The following is a 19,302-nucleotide window of genomic DNA, read 5'->3' as shown; positions in this document are numbered from 1 at the left end:
ACAGTGCTGCATGACTTAAGAGCCATCTAGTATATTCTCCTGAGAGTAAGCTATATGCTAAAAAAAATAGTGAAGCAAATTTTAGAAGAGAGTGGGGGGTAGGAGGAGAGGAAGGAAGGAAAAAGAAAATATCCCCTTTAATGCTGTTTTCTTCATCTACTAGAAATAGAACCAGGGACAACTGGCATCAGAGAGATTCAATCAGTAAACTCAGTTTAAGGGGGCTGGATACCTCAGCAGAAGAGAGGCCTAACATAGTAGCAGAGCCCTGTTGCCTTTTGCCAGAACTGAGAAACATTATTCAGGTGAAACTGAGAGGTAATTTTCAGTCAGCAGGTATTCAACCAAGGGCTCTTAAAGCTCCACCCATACATTTCTGGAAAGTGCCACAGACTTTTATTGATCGCAGGTAGGAACCTTGGCATTTTGCCTACACTGAAGGACAATATATCTTTGTTTTTAGACAACTGTTTTATTAGAGGCTCTCAGAGTGCTTCATAGATAAATAATGGGGGAAGATGAGGCAAAAAGGTGTTCACTGACTTGCCAAAAGTCCCACAGTAAATCATAGATTTCAGAACCATCAAGCAATTGGTAGAGCTTCTGAATGTTACTGCCAGCATCTCAGTGCTCTCACATTTCACCAAGCATTTGCTTCCTGGCCAAGTGGAGTTCAAACACAGCAGAAAACACCTAGACTTCAGTGTTAGGCAAATCTGTAGTCATTCTAGCCCAAAACTTAGCTGTCGATGTTGGTACATCACTGGTTTCTTTGAGTCTCCATTTCCACTTCCATAAAATGGGGATATAAATCTTCACCTCACAAGGTTGCGAGGATGACGTGAAAAAACACCAGAGTACCTTGTACATAACAGACCTTGATTTACATTAATTTCTTTTCTTTCCTCCCTCCATGTGGTCAAATAGGCAGCTTTCTTGATATTGTTACTATCTCAAAGACTCTTTTGGTTTGTTAGGGTGCTGAATCAAACACCAAAGTCCATCCACAACAAAGGGAAATCTACATCCATCTCTCAGATAACCAAAACAAAGCTTCCTTTATGATAAATATGTGCTCTCTGGAACTCAGCTCTTACCAACACCAAATTAGTCCAAATTCATGGAGTATTAGATTAACTTGATACAGATGAGGAAGTGTTACTATAGAAGGCATAAGGCTTGTGGGGTGCCCTAAGCCACAGATAGCAAACTGAGGTGCTAGGGGTAAGGGAGAATGTGCAACTAACAGGAAAAAAGAAGGGAAGTGGAAGTGTCTAAGGTAAGCTTTCCTGTGTCACAAGCCTACTTGTCTGACCAGTCTTGCCTTTTCTGGATTTGACCATGTCAGCCCCACTCAGCCCAGTTGCTAATGTAACATAAAAGCCTATGGTGATGAGTAAGAGGAATTATACTGGCTTTTAGAAACGTGACATGGTGATGACACATGAGTGACTCAGTGATGGGAAATCCATGGGGATTACAATTGAGATGAAAAATTTTACAAAGTGATGTAAAAATAAACTTATATTATAAAACAAAAAAAGAAAGAAAGAAGGGAAAAGTGACATGGTAGCCTCACAACTAATTGCATCTTTTTGACAGATACTAATACATTAGGCCTTGTCCAACCGTGGACTGCTTTAAATTTGCAGGTATTAACTCTTGCTAGGCATTCATTTGATTTAGTGTATGTAGCAGATTTTTTTTTTAAGATTTATTTATTTATTCGTACAGAACTGGGGTACAGGCCAGAGATGCGGAGGGTGAGAGGATTCACCAGGGACAGAGTGGGGTGCAGAACATGCAGATCGACGAAGTATACTGCTGAGGGGAGCAGTGGGCGGGTCAGGAGAAGTCTGCCACGCCATGTGGTCACCTCCGGGGCAGGCAGGGATCGAACTCATGCGGAAGTGGTTTAAGCTTCTTTGTGCTGTGCTTTAACCCACTGCGCCACCAGGGAGGGCCTATAGCAGATATTTTTTAACCCAAATATGGAAAAGCTTTTTAAAGTACAGACTTGAGAGTACCTAGAATAAATTGAGAGGACAGTTTGGGAGAGGGTTATCATAGGCTTCCTCATTCAGTACACACTCCACTAGATTCAAACGAGTGACCATACAAATTATATCAAGTCTTTCCTTGAATGGGTCTCCTGGGAACTCTGTATGTGTGTCTTTATTGAGATACTACATGACATAAAATTCACACTTTTAAAGAGTATGCTTCAGCGGTTTTTAATATATTCATAATTATACAGTCATCACCATTATCTATTTTTAGGCTATTTCCCTTACTCCAAAAAGAAACCCTGTACCACTAGAAGTCACTCCCCATACCTCTTCCATCCAACCATTGGAAACCAATTTCTGCCTTTATGACTTCTCAATTCTGGACATTTAATTTAAGTGGAATCATAATAAATGGTCTTTTGTGATAGATTTTTTCCACTTAATGTCTTCAAGATTCAACCATGTTGTAGCATGTGTCAGTGCTTTGTTCCTTTAAATGGCTGAATAATATTCCATTATATGTATAGACAATTTGTTTATTTAATCATCAGTTGGGTTGTTTCCATATTTTGACTTATGTGAATGATACCACAGTGAACATTGTGAACAACTTTTGCTATATAAGAACATATTTTCATTCCTCTTGGCTATATATTTTAGGAGTAAAATCAAATGCACATATGGTAATTCAAAGTTGAGCTCTTTGAGGAACTGTCACACTGATTTTTTAAAAATAGTTTATTTTTACATCATTCTGTGCCTTTTTCCATCTCAGTTGCAATCCCCATGGGCTTCCTATCACCAAATCACCCGTGTGCCATCACCATAGTCCAGTGTACTTCCCCTCCCCCCATTTTTGATCCCATTTGTCATACTGATTTCTTTTTTAAAGATTTATTTATTTATGCATACAGAACTGGGGTATAGGCCAAAGGTGCAGGGGCAGTGAGAGGATTCACCAGAGACAGAGTGGGGAGCAGAACAGGCAGATCGATGAAGTACACTGCTGAGGGGAGCAGCGGGCGGGTCAGGAGAGGTCTGCTGCACCATGTGGTCACCTCCGGGGCAGGCGGGAATCGAACTCATGCTGAAGTGGCTTTAGCTTCTTAGTGCTGTGCTTTAACCCACTGTGCCACCAGGGAGGGCCCCGTCACACTGATTTTTTTAAGTGGCTCTACCATTTTAAAATTTCACTTGCAGTGTGTGAGGGTTCCAGTTCTCCATATCTTTGTCAATACTTGTTACTGTCTTTGTTATTTTAGCCATCCTTATGATTTGAAAGGAGTGTCTCGCCTGTCTCTCCTTTAAAGGAAAGCTTTTTAACGTGCTATTTAATTGAATCATCCAATAAAAATTTAATATGTTTTGCTAGGTATTGTGCAGGATACAGATAAGAGTAATAGAAGTCCCTGCTCATGGTCAGTTCTCTCTGGGAATTTTCCAAAGTTGCCTTTGACTTATTATCCACATCTCCAAGTTCTGGTCTGAACTGTGCTTTTGACCAGGTCTTCCTTCTTGGACCCTTGTGTCTATGGCTTGAGGGGGTAGACAAAGGCAACTCTAAGGCCATAGCTCTGATAACGCACATTTCTCACCTACATATTCTGCAATCAAGGTGATTCTTTTAAAAAATTCTGGCTTACTGGAGATGTCCAGAAAACTGGAAAGGAAAAATGAACTCTGTTGACAACTCATTCACTGAAAGGGTAAGTGCTGTAAACTCTTCCTCATCTCACTGGGCTTTCCCAAAACAGAACAAGAGCTTTCTGCTTTGATAATCTGTGCAAGAGCCTTTTGGAAATCGTTTGTAGTAGCTTTAAAAAGAACACTTCGCAACTCAGCGAATTATTCACCAGGCCTGACATTTATAGCATGAAAATTAAAGAAGGAGAAAGACTATCTACAGCATGTGATTATTGTACTGAATTACCATGGAAGAAGCTTATATAATTACTAGTTCTAGAAACCTGTAATAGGTTATAAAAATTGGGCTTTCATGTTTATTATAGTTTAGTGCTTAATGTCAAAATAAGAAAATGGCCTTCTAAAAATTAATAATAAAAGAAAGAGGAAATACTTAAAAAGAAAACTAGTATGTGATTCTGTACCTTAAGAACACAAATAATATCAGTTAGGCCATTACTCTTGAAAGGAATATAGATTTATAGAGATAGTGGAAGAAAAGGAATTGAAAAAGGAATCAGAGACGGTAAGAGGATATTAAAAGACTTGTGTTTTGTTTGTTTGTTGTTTTTTTTTTTTTTACAAAAATGAAAAACACAGTTGTTGATGGTGTAGCTTTAAATTTCAGTGCTTCTAATTTTGGTTCCCCAAATTAATTTTGAATATAATTCCTGCATGTCCTGAAAGAATCTGCAGTCACAGAAAAGTTTTTGGTGCCATAAAGAAATTGGGCTATTAATACTGGTAATTGGGTATCATGGAAAGAGCTGTACTGGGAGTCAGGATATTTGGGTTTCTATTCCAGCTCTCTCCTGGGTGAATAAGTTCACTTTTCAGAGGAGGTAGCAATGAACAATATTTTAGGTTGGCCAAGGCCAGGGTTGAGACCTTTCTAACTTCTGAATATTTTTAGTTTTACAAATTCCATCACCCTGCATCATAGCAAATGCAGTAAATGCACTCTTGTGAGATATGATTAATCAAAACTGTATAATAACTAGTGCATTTAATAGACACCTCAGTTATGCTGATATTTTTAAAACATTTATTATTGTTTTACATTTTTCTTTTCATATTTGGGAGTCATGTCTTTTTCAGAAGCTAAATATTTCAGAGACTTTAGAAGACTGTGGAAGCCTTAGGCATGTGGTAGCTCTGACTGCTAAGTGAAATGATCGAGACATTTTTGCTGATTTGGTTGTATACAAACTTTAAAGATCCATTATAGGGCAGTGTCCATGGTCTGTGGTACAGAGTAGGAGCTCTAGTTGCTCAAAGACAGCCTCATGCGTTCAAATAGTGCCACAAAGAATAAACTAGATTAGTAAAGACAGAAGAGAAGGCCTCCAAGATCAATACTGAGAGTCTCAACTCTAAATCAAGGTTGGAGGTGACTGCTTACCCAGGAAACCCCCTAACAGCAATAGAGCAACTTCTCTCCAAAACACTGGGCCATCCCAGCAGCAGCCACTAGATGGCAACATGACAAGAGGCTGCAGTATCCTCTGCCTATTGTGTTTCTTTTTTTAATGTAATACAAACAATTCTTTCCAAATATCATAATCACATTAATAAGTTACTAACTGAAAAAGTCTTACAATAGTAGTATGCTAACTTCTTGAACATTAAGCATCAGGTGTGTTTACCACAACGGAGAGCTCAGTGATCAAAGTGGCATTTGGTAGCTGCCTAAGAAAGTATGTTCTCTGTATGATGGCTGGGATTTTGAATCTGCTTTTAACAATATTTGAGACGAGGCAAACATGTTCCCCCACTCCAAAAAGCAGATAAGAATACTGAAGTCAAATGCAAGCCAGCAAGTTCTTACACCTGGATATGAATATTTTGGCCATCATACCTCGAAGTAGGCAAGACCCCAAAGATTTGTGTCTGCCAGGCCCTAAGTAATATTTTCAACATGATCTCATGTGGTCAAGTAAGCCCTCAGAAATAGAGACCTGTTAATATCTGTTACTAGGTGTTAGCAATTCCTTGTTAACAGACAAGGAAGCTGAGGTTCAGAGTGGAGGAGAAAATTAAGATCCTACACTTGGTACATGTCAAAGCCAGCACTCCCGGTGAGCTCCAATTCTTCACAGTGTGCTCTCCAATCCAGCCAGACTACCTGCCTCCATCAAGGCTTAGGCCTCTGCAGTCCCCAGTGCCCTCAGACTGCTATCATTCCTTTTCCTCCACCAAGCTGCTCCTGTCCACTCAAACTTGTTTCATCTTAGCCTATATACAATGTGAGATATGACCTCTAAGGAATTCCTCAGGTCTCCAACTGAGGAGAGCAGAGAAAAATGCCTCCCTCCCAGGGACTGTTTCTGCTTCATCCCTAAACCTTCCTAAGCACATCTTTCTGAGTTTATAACTGAGAAAGGAGAAAAAGAATCGGTGATCTCCTCCCATCCTCTAAACCACCATTTAACATGTCCAAATCCTGAGCTCTTTATTTCACTCTTTAAACTCTTCTTCTAGCCATCTGGTCTACTCAATACCTGAGCATTCCATCTTTCTATTTTTCAGGGCAAAAGTTCTAAAGACACACTTAATTTCTGTTACTCTCATACCCTGTACCCAACACTTCAAGAGTTGTAGTTTTGAAATACATCTATAATATCACCACTCCTCCCAGCCTCTACCGTTACCATGCCATCCAGCTACCAGCATCCCGCACCCAGATTACTGCAATTAATCGCCAATCCTGCTGTGATAGCCTCCCATTTCCATCTTTGCCCCCTGTGGTCTCTTCTTACCACCACCAGAGTACCATTTTAAAATATGACTTAGATCATTTTAATCCTCTGTTCAACACCCTCCAGTGGACTCCAGTTCTCCACAATTGTAAGAAAGAAATATACCTTTGATTCTGTAAGGACAGAGGGAACTCTGACCTACCATGGCTGTGTGCCCCAGCAACAGAGGGACAGGGCAGGTGGTGTGGCCTCTATAGTTCAGCCATAGTTGTAGGGAGTCATGGTCAACTAAGGGCTTGATTCTAGAGAGAATCAAGTGGCCCAATGGTGGATTTCCTGTCACATTAGGGCTGTGAATTAAGACCTGGACTATGAGGTAGTCTACACATGCTCAGCCAAGACAGGCTACTGAGGAGGTTGGGCCGTGCATGGCTCAAAAGGCTTGATGCCATTTCTGTGAAGGGTGGATTCTCAGCACTGCATCTCTCAGTCCCTTTCATTGGAGGTGCTTCCTTTTAAAAAAAATTGCCCATGTGGTAGCAAGACTGAAGTCTTTGCTGTGGAACTTTTTTTTTGTAATTGGAGACAATCATAGAATGCAGGGCCTGAGCACAGCTGCCCACATCTGTATGCTCTACCACCCATCCATCCTGCCTGTCACAGGGGAAAGGTAGGAGTAGCAGGGGTGAACAAGCGGCCTCCATCTGCCTGGATCACCTAAGGCAAAAAGGACTCCACACCAGGCCTCTTTCCCATACCTCCCCACAGAGAAGCATCTTATTCTTTTGTCATTCCAAAGCTTGTGGCCCAAGCAGGACCCAGAACCTAGAAACAGAACAACTCTGGACAAGTTCACCTTTGCTCACATGCTTGTTTAAAAGCGATGAAGCTGTTAGTGTGTCTTGGTTTTGCCTCCTCCTCTCTGTTCTGCCCATTCTACCTAGGTTGCTAGGTCAAAGCAGTAGAAGCTGGGGCCTCTGCAGCCCTTTCCCTCCTCACCCTTACTGTCCTGCCCTTGCAACGGGTTCTTTCACAACCAACCCAACAGACTAGAATGAAAGCTACATTAATTTTCCATGTTAGAATGTAACCAAAAAATTTATTAAAATAATGGCATGTGTTATTTAACCTAAGATAACCAAAATATCATCATTTCAACATGCAATCATTCTAAAATATTGCTGACACTTCACATTCCATTGTATCTCCTCAGTCTTCAAAATCTGGTGTGTATTGTACATTTATAGCACACCTCAATTTGAACCAGCCACTTTTCAGATGCTCATGTGTCAGTGGCTACCATATTAAATAACGTGAATATCCAGAAAAGTATTTTTGCAAAGCTGAAGTCATATTGCCTATACAACTTAATATTCTCCTCTTGCTGTTTTTTATACATTCCTACATCATCAAAAGTTACTCACAATCATTATCTCTAATGATCATACCCCATCCTTTAGATGTATCATACTCTTCATAATCTTCTTCACCAATGCCCAGAGCTGGACAGCTGCAATTTTTCAATACTATAATCAATGCTTTGTTACTTGTGCTTAAGGCTTTAGTGTACACCTCTCTAATAGTCTAGCCATTTTTAACAAAATGATATTTGAAGATCACCAGTCAAACTACCCACAAGTGATTTCATCTGGGAGCTGAGACATCTTGGGTTCTCATCCAGACCTTTCTACCTGACTCTAAAACCTAGGGCAAACCACCTGGCTTCTCACACCAGTAAACTTGATTGTATTAGATGATTTTTCAAGGGTCTTTCCATCACTAAACTTTTTTGCTCACTCTCATGCCTAATCAATTAACCTGTCAGGTTGGCCATTACAATTCCTGCAAGTCCTGTCAAAGGACCTCCTAGACATTAAAAAAATAAAATCCATTTACTTCTCCCCACCCACACTCAGTGTCTTTGTATAGGCCAACAGCACTGTGCATCTAAACTGGGATGGGACTGATGCAGACAGACATTAGGGTCTCGAGTCCAAAATCAAGGCTATGATTAAATGAGGTATGTGGGAAAACATAAAAGCTGGTGCAAAGATATTTGGTGAGTATTTGCTGCAATTGAACCTGAGCTCAGCTTCCAGAGATCCACCTAGATCCTGTTCCTGAAAAGTTGCAGAGGAGTTGCCAGTGAACCACTGAGGCACAGATGCCCTTCTATGTGCTGAGCCTTGTGCCAGACACTGGGTGTTGTGAGAAGACAAAGCTTCAGCAGCTTCCTCTAAAGGGCTGACAGTCTAGAGGAGGGGATAGGAACCCCGTACACAAAACAAGCATGCCTCAGGCGGTGTCGTCAATGGAAAAACCAGATGGAGAACAGAACAATTATCTGAGCAATTCAGGCAAGCCTGCTGTTGAGGAAAATGCTTGAAGAAATTTGCTCTGCTTCCTTTGTGAACCAAGGGGTTAGGGCAGCCTGGGGAAGCAAAAACACAAGAAAGCTCTAGTGCTCTGGAAAGACCAAAGATCTGGTCTGTGCCCTATGATCTTAGACAAACCATGAAACTGTTTCTTCATCTCAGTATACTAATCAGTCAAAAGGACACAGGGTAATACCAACCTTACCCAAATCTCAGTACTATAGGATGGGTTTGGTTGAACACAATGATTATGAATAAGGAAAACAGTATTAAGTAGGGCAATCTCACAAGCTTATAGACAACCAAAAATAAGTCTCCTGAGACCCTACTCTTCTTGAAAGGAAATGTTTAGTAGTCATAAACAACTATGTATTTGCATTGAATTTCACAAAGAAAGTTTTCAAAATCCCATGTGTTCGGTATTATACTTGCTCCTTTTACTCTTAAGGATTCTGAGTTTGAAAGAGCTTAAATAACTTGTACAAATTTACACTGTTTGTGAGGCCCAGATGTAGGCTTTCTGACCTTAGTTCTCTCTTTCTACACTGAGCTGTCTTCCTATTAAAATCTCTACCACCAAAACATGAATATAATTAATAACTATTATAATAAATAATATAATTAAATATTGGTAATATTCTCTATATATACATTTCCCTTTGATCTGACACTAAAACCTCCAAATAGAGGCATTTAAAAATGCCTGACATGCAAGAATAGCAAGTTCACTTTCTCACAATAAGGAAAAGTAGCTGTCCCCATCTGATTTACATTTTATGCCATACAGCAGGAAATATTTAAGTTGACAAATAGGATATTTACAACTGCAACAGATATTTGGCAGTTAGTTTTTAACAATTGTTGCAAATGTGATTTATCTGCTATTATAAAAGGGCATTACTGTGCGAATATGACTCCTGAAATTAGCTTCAGTTTAGCAAGGGGCCTTGACAGCTTGACCTCTTAATATCCTTATAATGATGCCATTTACATTCAATGCTTACTCAAGTCACTCGCTGCTAGATTTGTTTGAGAGGAGTCCACTCTAGGGCAGATATATTATGTATTTTAACATACAGAGTTAGTGTGTGGGGCACATGTAGGCTTTCTAAGAGGAAAAAATTGTTTAATCAAGTCTTCATGAAAATGTGTTAGTTTCCAAGTTCCTACAGTGAAAATGCATTACTGCTAATTATAGTGTACTCCAGAAATACAATACTTCATGTTTTCTCCATAAGACATTTCCATGGAATGGATTATATTAAACAAGAACATGTTTTGATCTTTTGCAACTTCAGTTGTTAATTTGACTGGGAGCTGGTACAGAAGAAGGATATGCTGGCCAGAATCGGTGCCATCTTCTCCCACAGACAATGGGAAGGTGGACTTGGAGTCCAGCAGAACTGGATTCAAATCTTGCACCACCACCCCTTGTTATGTGGGTTTGGTTACCTCTCTGAACCTGTTTCTTTATCTATGACAGGGGGCTGTAATTTTCTAAGTTACTATAAACCGCTGAAATGAAGTGCCTGGCATACAATAGGTGCTGGACACACGGAAGACAATCAAGTTGTGTGTTGCTTAAGCTCAAACATCACTTTCTCCATGATGCAGTCCTGATTTCACTAGATAAACTCAGTTTGTCCTTTCTTTCTGCTTCAGTGGTTCTTTATGATAGCCCGCATTACATTGTGTTGTAAGTTAGTGAATATGCATTCTGAATATGTCTTGCCCTTTTCAGTGGCATGACCTGCACCTATATGCCTTTAATTAGCATAATTATATGTCATTGGCATTAAAATGAGGAGGATTATGGAGTGCTTCTGGATTTAGACTGGTGGCCAGGGACAGAGTGACTGCTATGGCACAAAAGTAGCAGCACATCACCCACTTTTGCCATCACCAATTTAAGCACATAGCAGATGCTCAATATCTCCCAAAGGAATTATGGCCATTACTCAGTTGCCTGTAGTTTTCAGTAACTTTTTACGTACATATCTCTGTTTTTCAAAACATTTGGAATTGTATTGCATCACTGTGTTCTTCTAACAACCCTGTGAGTCAGGGTCACTAGGGTTCATCACTGGCTTCTAGTTGGGGCTACAGGGACATGATGGAGTGGAGAAGTAACTTTCTTGCACTTTTAGTAAGATGGTAGTAGGACCAAGGCTTACAGGCAAACCATAAGTTTTCCTTAAGCATAACATTGAGATTCCCAGAGAGGCTAGCTCTGCTTTTCGAAAATCACCCTACCTCTTCTGTCTGCTTTCCTTTAACTTCCCATCTTCTGAAGCTTCTGTCCTCATTTTATCAGTAGAAAACATTGCACTGATCACATTAAAAAGGTGAACCACAGGCCAAAAAAATCCGAATTCACATTCTAGGAACTGAGCATCTCCAGCAGGTTATCTTGCCAGGTATTTTCATGTTGTAACTCCCCACAGTACCTTGATTCTTCGAATCAGGAGACCAAATGAAATAGAAACAGAAGCAAAATATTTATTCCATTAAGTCATGTGTTCACAGGGTTGGCTGGGCCACTGTGGTTAGGGTGGCCGGGGTGGTTTGCATTCTGTATCCTGGTCGCTGTTCTCACCATCACATCTTTGTCCTGTCTTCATCAGGTGTGGGCCACAAGCCTCAACCTCTCCTATAGTGACCAACTGGCCTTGACTCAGCTCGCCTTATACTTGACCAATGGCCACCTGGATTGCAGCTTGAGCACCTTTGGAGTGCCCCTCTTTGTTCCAAAGAAGAAGAAGAAAATGAGTTGCTCACAGGTAACAGTCGATACATCCTGATTCTTCCCAGTGTTGAGTAATACTCAGTCACCACTTACTGAGTCCTGGCTACATGCCATACTCTCTGGGTACAAGAAGAAAGAACCTTGGGCAATTCACTTATGTTCTTCAAAGTGTGCTTCTAGTTTACAGATATATTGGTCAAAGGAAAGGGTAGAGGGCATTCCAGAGAGAGGAAGAGACTGTAATCAGGTGAAAGACCATGCTTGGGGTACATCTCAATCTCTTCTCAACTCATTCCACTGCTTCAAATACCATCTCTTTCAAATAAAATTCTTATTTTTCTAGGTACAGTCACTATGCAGGATTGCATTCATCATCTCCCTATATTTTCTCTTGGTGAGTTAGGACAAAGGAAGCTCAATGGCCTGAAACCCAAACCTAGGCAACAACTGGCTCATATTAATGCTAGCTGCTAAAACGCCTCAACTCTGCGCCATCATCTCTCTTCACAAAGACACTGCCTTGGTTTTGGATTTTATCATCTCACACTAGTATTATAGTTCCTCACTAAGATTTTCTGCCTTTTTCTTTCCCCTCAAGTTAAACACACAGTCAACGTGATGAAGGTGCAACAGCAAAATCTGAGTTTTGTTGCTTCCCTCCTAGTGATTTTTAAATGACTGCAGTCATCTTCAGGAAAATCCCAACTTTCCCAGTATGGTTTACAATATTCACCATGATCTATTTCTTCCCACAGCCCCAACCATCACTACCAAGGTAGCCAAGGTAGCTAGAGCCAGAGTCCTGAGGCTGGATGAGGTTTACCAAATTCAAAACCCTGGGTAACAAAGGGTAAATAGATGTATGTGGGGACAATAGTGGAGGCCAGCCATGGGGAAGAAAAACAAGACCAGGAGCACCAGGTGGTCTATGGTGTAGGTGGAATATGAGCGCTGACTGGGGCTCTCTCCAGGTGCTCTGACAGCTGCCACTTTCTGCCTTCTCCTGCAGTGGGGGCTTCATACCCTATTGGCTAATGAAGTGCTTCTTGAGATGCACTATATCAGACAGATAAAAAGGAATTCCAGTGGTTGACAGGACCCCCATGAGGGCACTGGTGCCCTAATGCATTTCAAAGCACTGTCTTCTGCATCTATGCTAAACTTCTTTGGGTCCAAGAGATGTCTCTGGATCTAAAGAACCCTTGTTTGACTCAGCAAAGGGTCCCTGTAGTCACCTTCCTTGACAAAAACTTGGTGTAAATTTGAAGGTGAAGTCTGGAGAGGATGCCGGATGTCTTGAGAGACTCAGGTAATGGCCTCATTCTCCTCCCCAATACAATGTCCTGTGAGGTGGCAGCAAAGGGTCTTTCTTACAGAAATCCCCTCCATCTCCTCATTTATTAAGAATAGAAGCAGATTTTAACTTGGCAGGAAAAACAGACTTCTTTTTACTGTGCCCCAGGACCTTTCTAGGAAATCTGCAAGGTCCAACCCCACCTGTGGCCCCCATCCTCACCAGCGGGATCGACAGGACCCTATATTTGATGCTAGAGTAAGAACAGAAGTAAAGCTTCTGGCTTAGTGACTCTAACTCCATGCCATTTCTAAACGGAAGGTAGAAGCTGAGTTAGTATTCAACACAAGACTTGGAAAAACAATTTGCTGCATTTAAGTATGTTGCTTACAAGCAGAAGTTGTACTTTGAATTAGAAGCACTCTCCCATTTTCTGCATCTTGCCTATAGGTTTCAATCCTAGCTGCAGGCAACATATGGGAATTCTCCTGTGATCAAGAGTCTTAAACAATTTTAGGAATTGCTTGCACACAAAAGGGAGGCATTATAATCTTCAATAATTCAAATGTCTCTACAATCACTGAGGAAAAGCTAGGCAGGATTTCTGATGCAGGGCTAAATTGAAAGTGCTTTTGGTTTTAGAAAGATAAATGGATGTTCTCACTTGAGGCCGCTGTGTGTGCATGCATATCTCCCATGTATGTGTACACACATGATGGGCAGTTTTGAAAAGAAGCATGCACAGGGCACAGAACAATTTTCAACCAAACTGCAGCTCCCTGAATAAGTGTGAACAGACCGTGATGCCAGCAGATTTATGATCAGTCAGTTGACAGTACCTTTGAAGACTGAAGGAAAAGGAAATGCACACATAAAACCAAAGTGATGATGAGGGCACATTCAGAACAAACCCCTATAAAATTCTCCCAGCTTGGGCCTATTCTTTTAAATAATAGGATATGCAGGAGAAAAGCAAAAACTTCTGTAGACTGTCAGGAGAGTTATTGTCCATGTCAGAAACAGGTGACAACGATCTGTCATTTAGACCTGGTTATACCAAATGCATGGATTTCTGACCCAGTGACCTCCACAAATATGCACTCGAAGGTGGACTAAGTCCCAGGCGCAAGGTTTAAAGATAAAAAGGAGCCACCTAATGATTTTTTAACTTTTAATTAACATTCTCTCAGAATGGGCATAAATTGTCCCCTTTCTTAACCATTTTTACTCCTCCTCTCTCTTCATGGGCCCTCAGCATCATGGTTGGTGAGTGGCCAAAAGGGAACATCTCTACAAACATCTTAAAACAACCCAAGTCGTTTATAAGCATTTTAACAGCACATGATCTGTAATGAATGATTAAGTAAAACCTTTTGTGTTAAATTATGATGTTAATAATGATTCTGTCTCCTGTAATTTATTATGAATTCTCAAATGCTTCGGGTTTGATTTTGATAGAATGCAACAACAGAGTTTATGTGATGACTTTATTTTTAGAACTCCTTCTTTGAAGGCACACATTTTTCCGCTACTGCTGCTACTGTAATTATGTACAAAACCAATCACTCATTAGAGTTAGGATACATTATCTTCTAGACAGATGAGGCTAAATAAGCAACACATTAATAATTCAGAGAGCAGTTCATTATGCATGTGGATGCCTGCTTCGTAACTGAAATAAGAACCTCATCAGCCTCGGCCAACCCTTAAACAATAGTTCTGTGTTATTGCAACCACATTCAAGTTTACGCTTGTTAAACTGCTACTTGGATTATTTTATCAAACATTCATTTATTTGTGGTCCCTTACTGCCGAGAACAGATTTTGGAAGCTCCTTTTTTAAGTTAATGATTTGAGCAATGGGTGTTATTAATTCTCAGAATATTATAAACATGATTAATTTTCAGGCAGAGATTTATTGCATAAGGATTTCAACTATGTCAACTGAAATGCATCACTGTCAAAACAAGTATCATGGCGAAAATAGAATATGCTCCACACTTCAAGTGCTGGTGCTCAGAACGAAATCAATTTAAATTGTGGCAGAAGCAAAATTATATTCTCCAGTGAAAAGGAGTATTTTGAGCTTACTTTATTTGACTTGAAGCATTCTTGTTAAGATTGTGATTTAGAAAGGTAGCTTAATAAGACTAGACTTCTCCCAATAATATTTTGTCTTCTATTATTTCCACTCTGTTTTGCTAGAAAAAGATAACCTTTGAGATTCCCACTCATTCCAAGTGTGGCAAGTGGGAATCTGAAGTGAAGCATTGTTTCAGAAATCCGGGATGGTGAATGTTGATCCTCTCTCTAGCCTCAGTTTCTTTCATTTGTAAATTCAGGGAGTACTCAAAATGATCTTCAAGGTCTCTTGAGGGGTTTGATTTTATGAGGTCTGTACAATGGCTTCTATACCAAGCCTGGCCCAGGAAGCCTCAAGTACTGTAGGGTCAGGGAAGGGGCATCTTTTTCTTACAGAACCTTTTAGAAGGTCCTCCTCTACCATCATAATACTATCCATAATAGCCAACTGGAAGTAAATTCAGCAGTATTACTCAATACATCTTTGTGTCAGGCACTCTACTAAGAACAGAAGGTAGAAGAATAAATAGCAAAGAACTCCAATTTTATCAACAGATATAGAGAGGCCAAAAGATTATTATAATGCATAGAATAATATGATAGGACTACCTAAAATGTATCAACTTTATTCTCCATTCCAGACACATTTAACTAAGTGCTTTATATTAATTGTTACACATCCCAATATATAAGGCAGATGTTGTTATTATGTTCATTTTTAGATAAAAGATAAGAGATGTTAGGCTACTTGTAGAAGATTCCTCAGAAGCTACTGTGTAGCAGCCAGGATTTAAGCAGAGGTGTGTCAAACTTTCAAACCTATGTTTGGCCACTGTGTTATCCATCCTGTCTGTGTTGGTTGAGAATCAATGATCCAGCTCCATAGTGGAACTTAAGCTCATATTTAGTGTCTCTAGTGCAAGCCACAGAAGAAGTCCTTCCAAAGTAATGAGGTCCCTTTGGGATGAGGTTGTTTCCAGATATATTACCATATGGAATCTCTCTGAGTTGGGCTGAGACTCAGTGAGTGCTAAATGGGCCAGATGGTTGCAGTGGAGTCTTTTTTTAAAAAAATATTCATTTATGTATTTATTTATTTATTTATGTACACAAGAAGTGGAGTGTACATCAGAGGTGCAGAGGGTGAGAGGATTCACCAGAGACAGAATGGGGAGGAGAACAGGCAGATCTATTGAAATACACCACTGAGGCAACAGCAGGTAGGACAGGAGAGGTCTGCTGTGCCATGTGGGTCACCCATCTGGCCAGGGATTGAACTCATGTTGCAGTTGTCAGTTAATGCTTAAAAGTGCTGTCGTCAACCCCTGTGCCACCAGGGAGGCCCAGCAGGAGTCTTTTGATGATGTAAAACCAATTTCAGTTATGATTTTTCTAGGAAACCTAAATGGATTTTAGAGCATTAGAAAACAATCAGTTACACTAATCAACCTTTTTTAAAATGATATTTTACTTTAAATATGCATGGGATTATTTAATCCCTATGATAACCTCAAGAAGTCAATAGGGGTTATCATACCCATTTTACAGATCAGGAAACTGAAGTCATGCAAAGTAAAGTGATCTGCCCAAGGTCATAAAGTTAAGTAGCAAGGCCCAAATCTTGTGATTTTGTCCCTATCTGATGAAATGGCTTATTAATTGGTCGGTCATTTTTTATTTTAAATATTTACTTTGTTTGTGAAGTTATTGAGTTTAACAGATGCTAACAGGAGCTTACATTTTTAAGTGCTAACTCTGTGATAGACACTGTTCCATCTTTGTGTATTCATCCTCACAACAAAACCAGCACCTGCTGGGCTGGATAAAAGACAATCGTAGGCCCTCCCTGGTGGCGCAGCGGGTTAAAGCACTGTACTAAGAAGCTGAACCACTTCTGCATGAATTCGAGCCCCGCCTGCCCCGGAGGTGACCACATGGCACGGCAGACCTCTCCTGACCCGCCCGCTGCTCCCCTCAGCAGTGTACTTGTCGATCTGCCTGTTCTGCTCCCCACTCTGTCTCTGGTGAAGTCTTTCGCCACCCCTGAGTCTCTGGCCTGTACCCCAGTTTAAATAAATCTTAAAAAAAAAAAAAAAAAAGACAATCGTAGACAGTGAGGATTTTTTCCCTGTATAAATGAGAGTTAAGTCTAAAAAAAAGTTGTCATATCATAAAGTTCATATTTATTAGTATTATTACAACACATTTACTAAATATTTAATGTATGTCAGGAATTTAATGTATGTCAGGAGTAACACCAAGCATCAGGGATACAGAAACATTTGATAAGGTCCCTGTCCTCAAGAAGTTATAAAGAAATATAAAATAAACAGCATTTTCATAAGGAAAACCTACAGTTATTTGAATAATGACTCCTCAACCTGCTGCTAGAAGTCTTTTTTTAAAAATATTTATTTTTATTTATTTATGCATACAAGAACTAGGGTGTAGGCCAGAGGTGTGGAGGGCATGGTGAGAGGACTCACCAGAGACAGAGGGGAGCAGGCCAGGCAGACTGATTGAGATACACTGCTGAGGGGAGCAGCACGCAAGACAGAAAAGGTCTGCTGTGCCATGTGGGTCACCAACCTGGCTGGGAACGAACTTGTGCTACAGTGGCCTGTGATAGCTTGATAGTGCTGAGACTTAAATCCTTGCGACACCAGGACCACCCAAGCTGCTGGAAGTCTTAGGAAAAATAACTGTGGCTGGTAGGGCCAGGAGACTTTAACAAGAACACAGAGTTTGGTCTGGCATTAAAGACCTGGGAAGTCACTAAGGGACAAGGAGAAGGAGACATTCCCCTGCAACAGAAGAGAGTCCTGGTCTGTTAGGATGTAATGAACCAATTGAGCTGAGGCAGAGAATCTGGGAAAGAGAGTGGGAGGTGTGTTGGAGCCATGTACTGAGCAAGTTCAGGTGCCATCTGCTCACCATGCCATGTGTCTGAATTTCATTCTGAGAGCAAGGAGTCGTCACTAAAGTGTTCTGAGCATTGACCAACAGGGTTTCAGAAACAGTTAACCTGAACATGGTGATGTTCAGAATCCCAGGAAGGAGTTGGGGAAGGATCAGCTTGGGAAATTTGACTGTAGGTTCAAGATGCTTTCACATCTTTCAATCCTTACAGACACTTTTAAAGAAACTAACACAAGAATAGTAGCTTCTATTTATTCACATACCAGGTGCTGTGCTAAGTGCTTACGTAATCATCAGAAGTTTCACAGAAGTTGAATCGTATATTCAAGATCACACATAAGAATTGCCTCAGTCAGGTTTTGAATCTGTCTTTTAACTCAATCTAACCTTTCTACTACAGAAATATGCTTGTGTTCCTATCTTCTAAGTAGGAAGTAAAAGTCCAGACCAAAAAAGGCCTGGAACTAGGATGGTGATAGTTACAGAAAAGAAGAGGAAGTTTGGGTACATGTAACAAATATTCTGGATTTTCTTTCAGATTCTTTATGAATCTCAGGCCTAGATTTAAGAGGAGGGAAACAGCAATTTGTCTGCACAGAGAAGAAACCTCAGGACAGTCTCTTACTTGCCATCCAGTAAGACAGTGAGGTCTTGGGCCTTGCTTTGGAGCCAAGTTACATAGCATTGCGCCAGATGCCTGCCTCCTGCTCTCTGTCGCTGACTGGAGCATGATCTTGGTTTTGCTAGTTTATATACTATAGCAGCATAAGACAAGTTTAGAAGACAAAAATAACCTTGGAATTATCTTGTGAATTCATGGTAATTACCATGCAATTACATGCTCAGTAACTACAATGTCATTCCAGAGTATTTACAGTTCACTTCTGTATACAAAGCTTAGGCTTCTGGGCCTTGGTTGGTACAGATGCAGAATGGCTAGGTCTGGTGTGGCAGGGAGAAGAGCCAGGTGTTTACCAAAACCATACTGTGCTTCAAAAGATGCTCTGTGAGGGGGCCCGGCTGGGAATGATTGCTTTGAGTTGTCATTCCCAAGAGATGTTGTGACCATCCTCTGTGCTTTATGAGACACTTGTTTCTACCTCAACATACTCATTGAGTAGAAGTCCCACGGATTTTTAAAAAATTAATTTAAGTGAGAGCAAAGTGTTATCCAGTTACTCTATCTCATGTATTCATTCTTTCATTCCAAAAACACTGGAATGCCTGTTTGGTGCTAGCATACTGACCAGTCTAGAAATTCAGAAACCAAACAGTGCTCTCAGAAAGCCCCAGTCATGTAAGCGAGAAAGCCAGGGAAAACTCACAATAGGCCATGTTGATTAAGTAAAATTGCACGGCAGATAAAGGTCCAATAACTTTTCTTTTACAAAAATTAAATTCTCAATGCCACAAATGGGACAGCATTTAGGAAGTGCACAACTCAAAATACATTGTCCCGTGGGAACCTAATATTTCTTGTAGATGTGGACTTGCT

General features: G+C 40.5%; 1 protein-coding gene across 1 annotated transcript in view; it reads left to right on the top strand.

Moving 5' to 3' along the window:
- Positions 1-19,302, top strand: part of IQCH (IQ motif containing H) — a 96,841-nt gene that overhangs the window by 57,960 nt on the left and 19,579 nt on the right. The window contains exon 8 of the mRNA XM_004687511.2: positions 11,391-11,546. Coding sequence (XP_004687568.1) covers positions 11,391-11,546 — 156 coding nt within the window. The remainder of the gene's footprint in view (positions 1-11,390; positions 11,547-19,302) is intronic.

This window comes from Condylura cristata, unplaced genomic scaffold (genome assembly GCF_000260355.1).
Source record: "Condylura cristata isolate star-nosed mole 26May11 unplaced genomic scaffold, ConCri1.0 scaffold00023, whole genome shotgun sequence".
In the NCBI taxonomy this organism is placed as follows: domain Eukaryota; kingdom Metazoa; phylum Chordata; class Mammalia; order Eulipotyphla; family Talpidae; genus Condylura; species Condylura cristata.
Note: the sequence above shows the minus strand (reverse complement) of the source record. Positions and strands in the feature narration are given on the sequence as shown.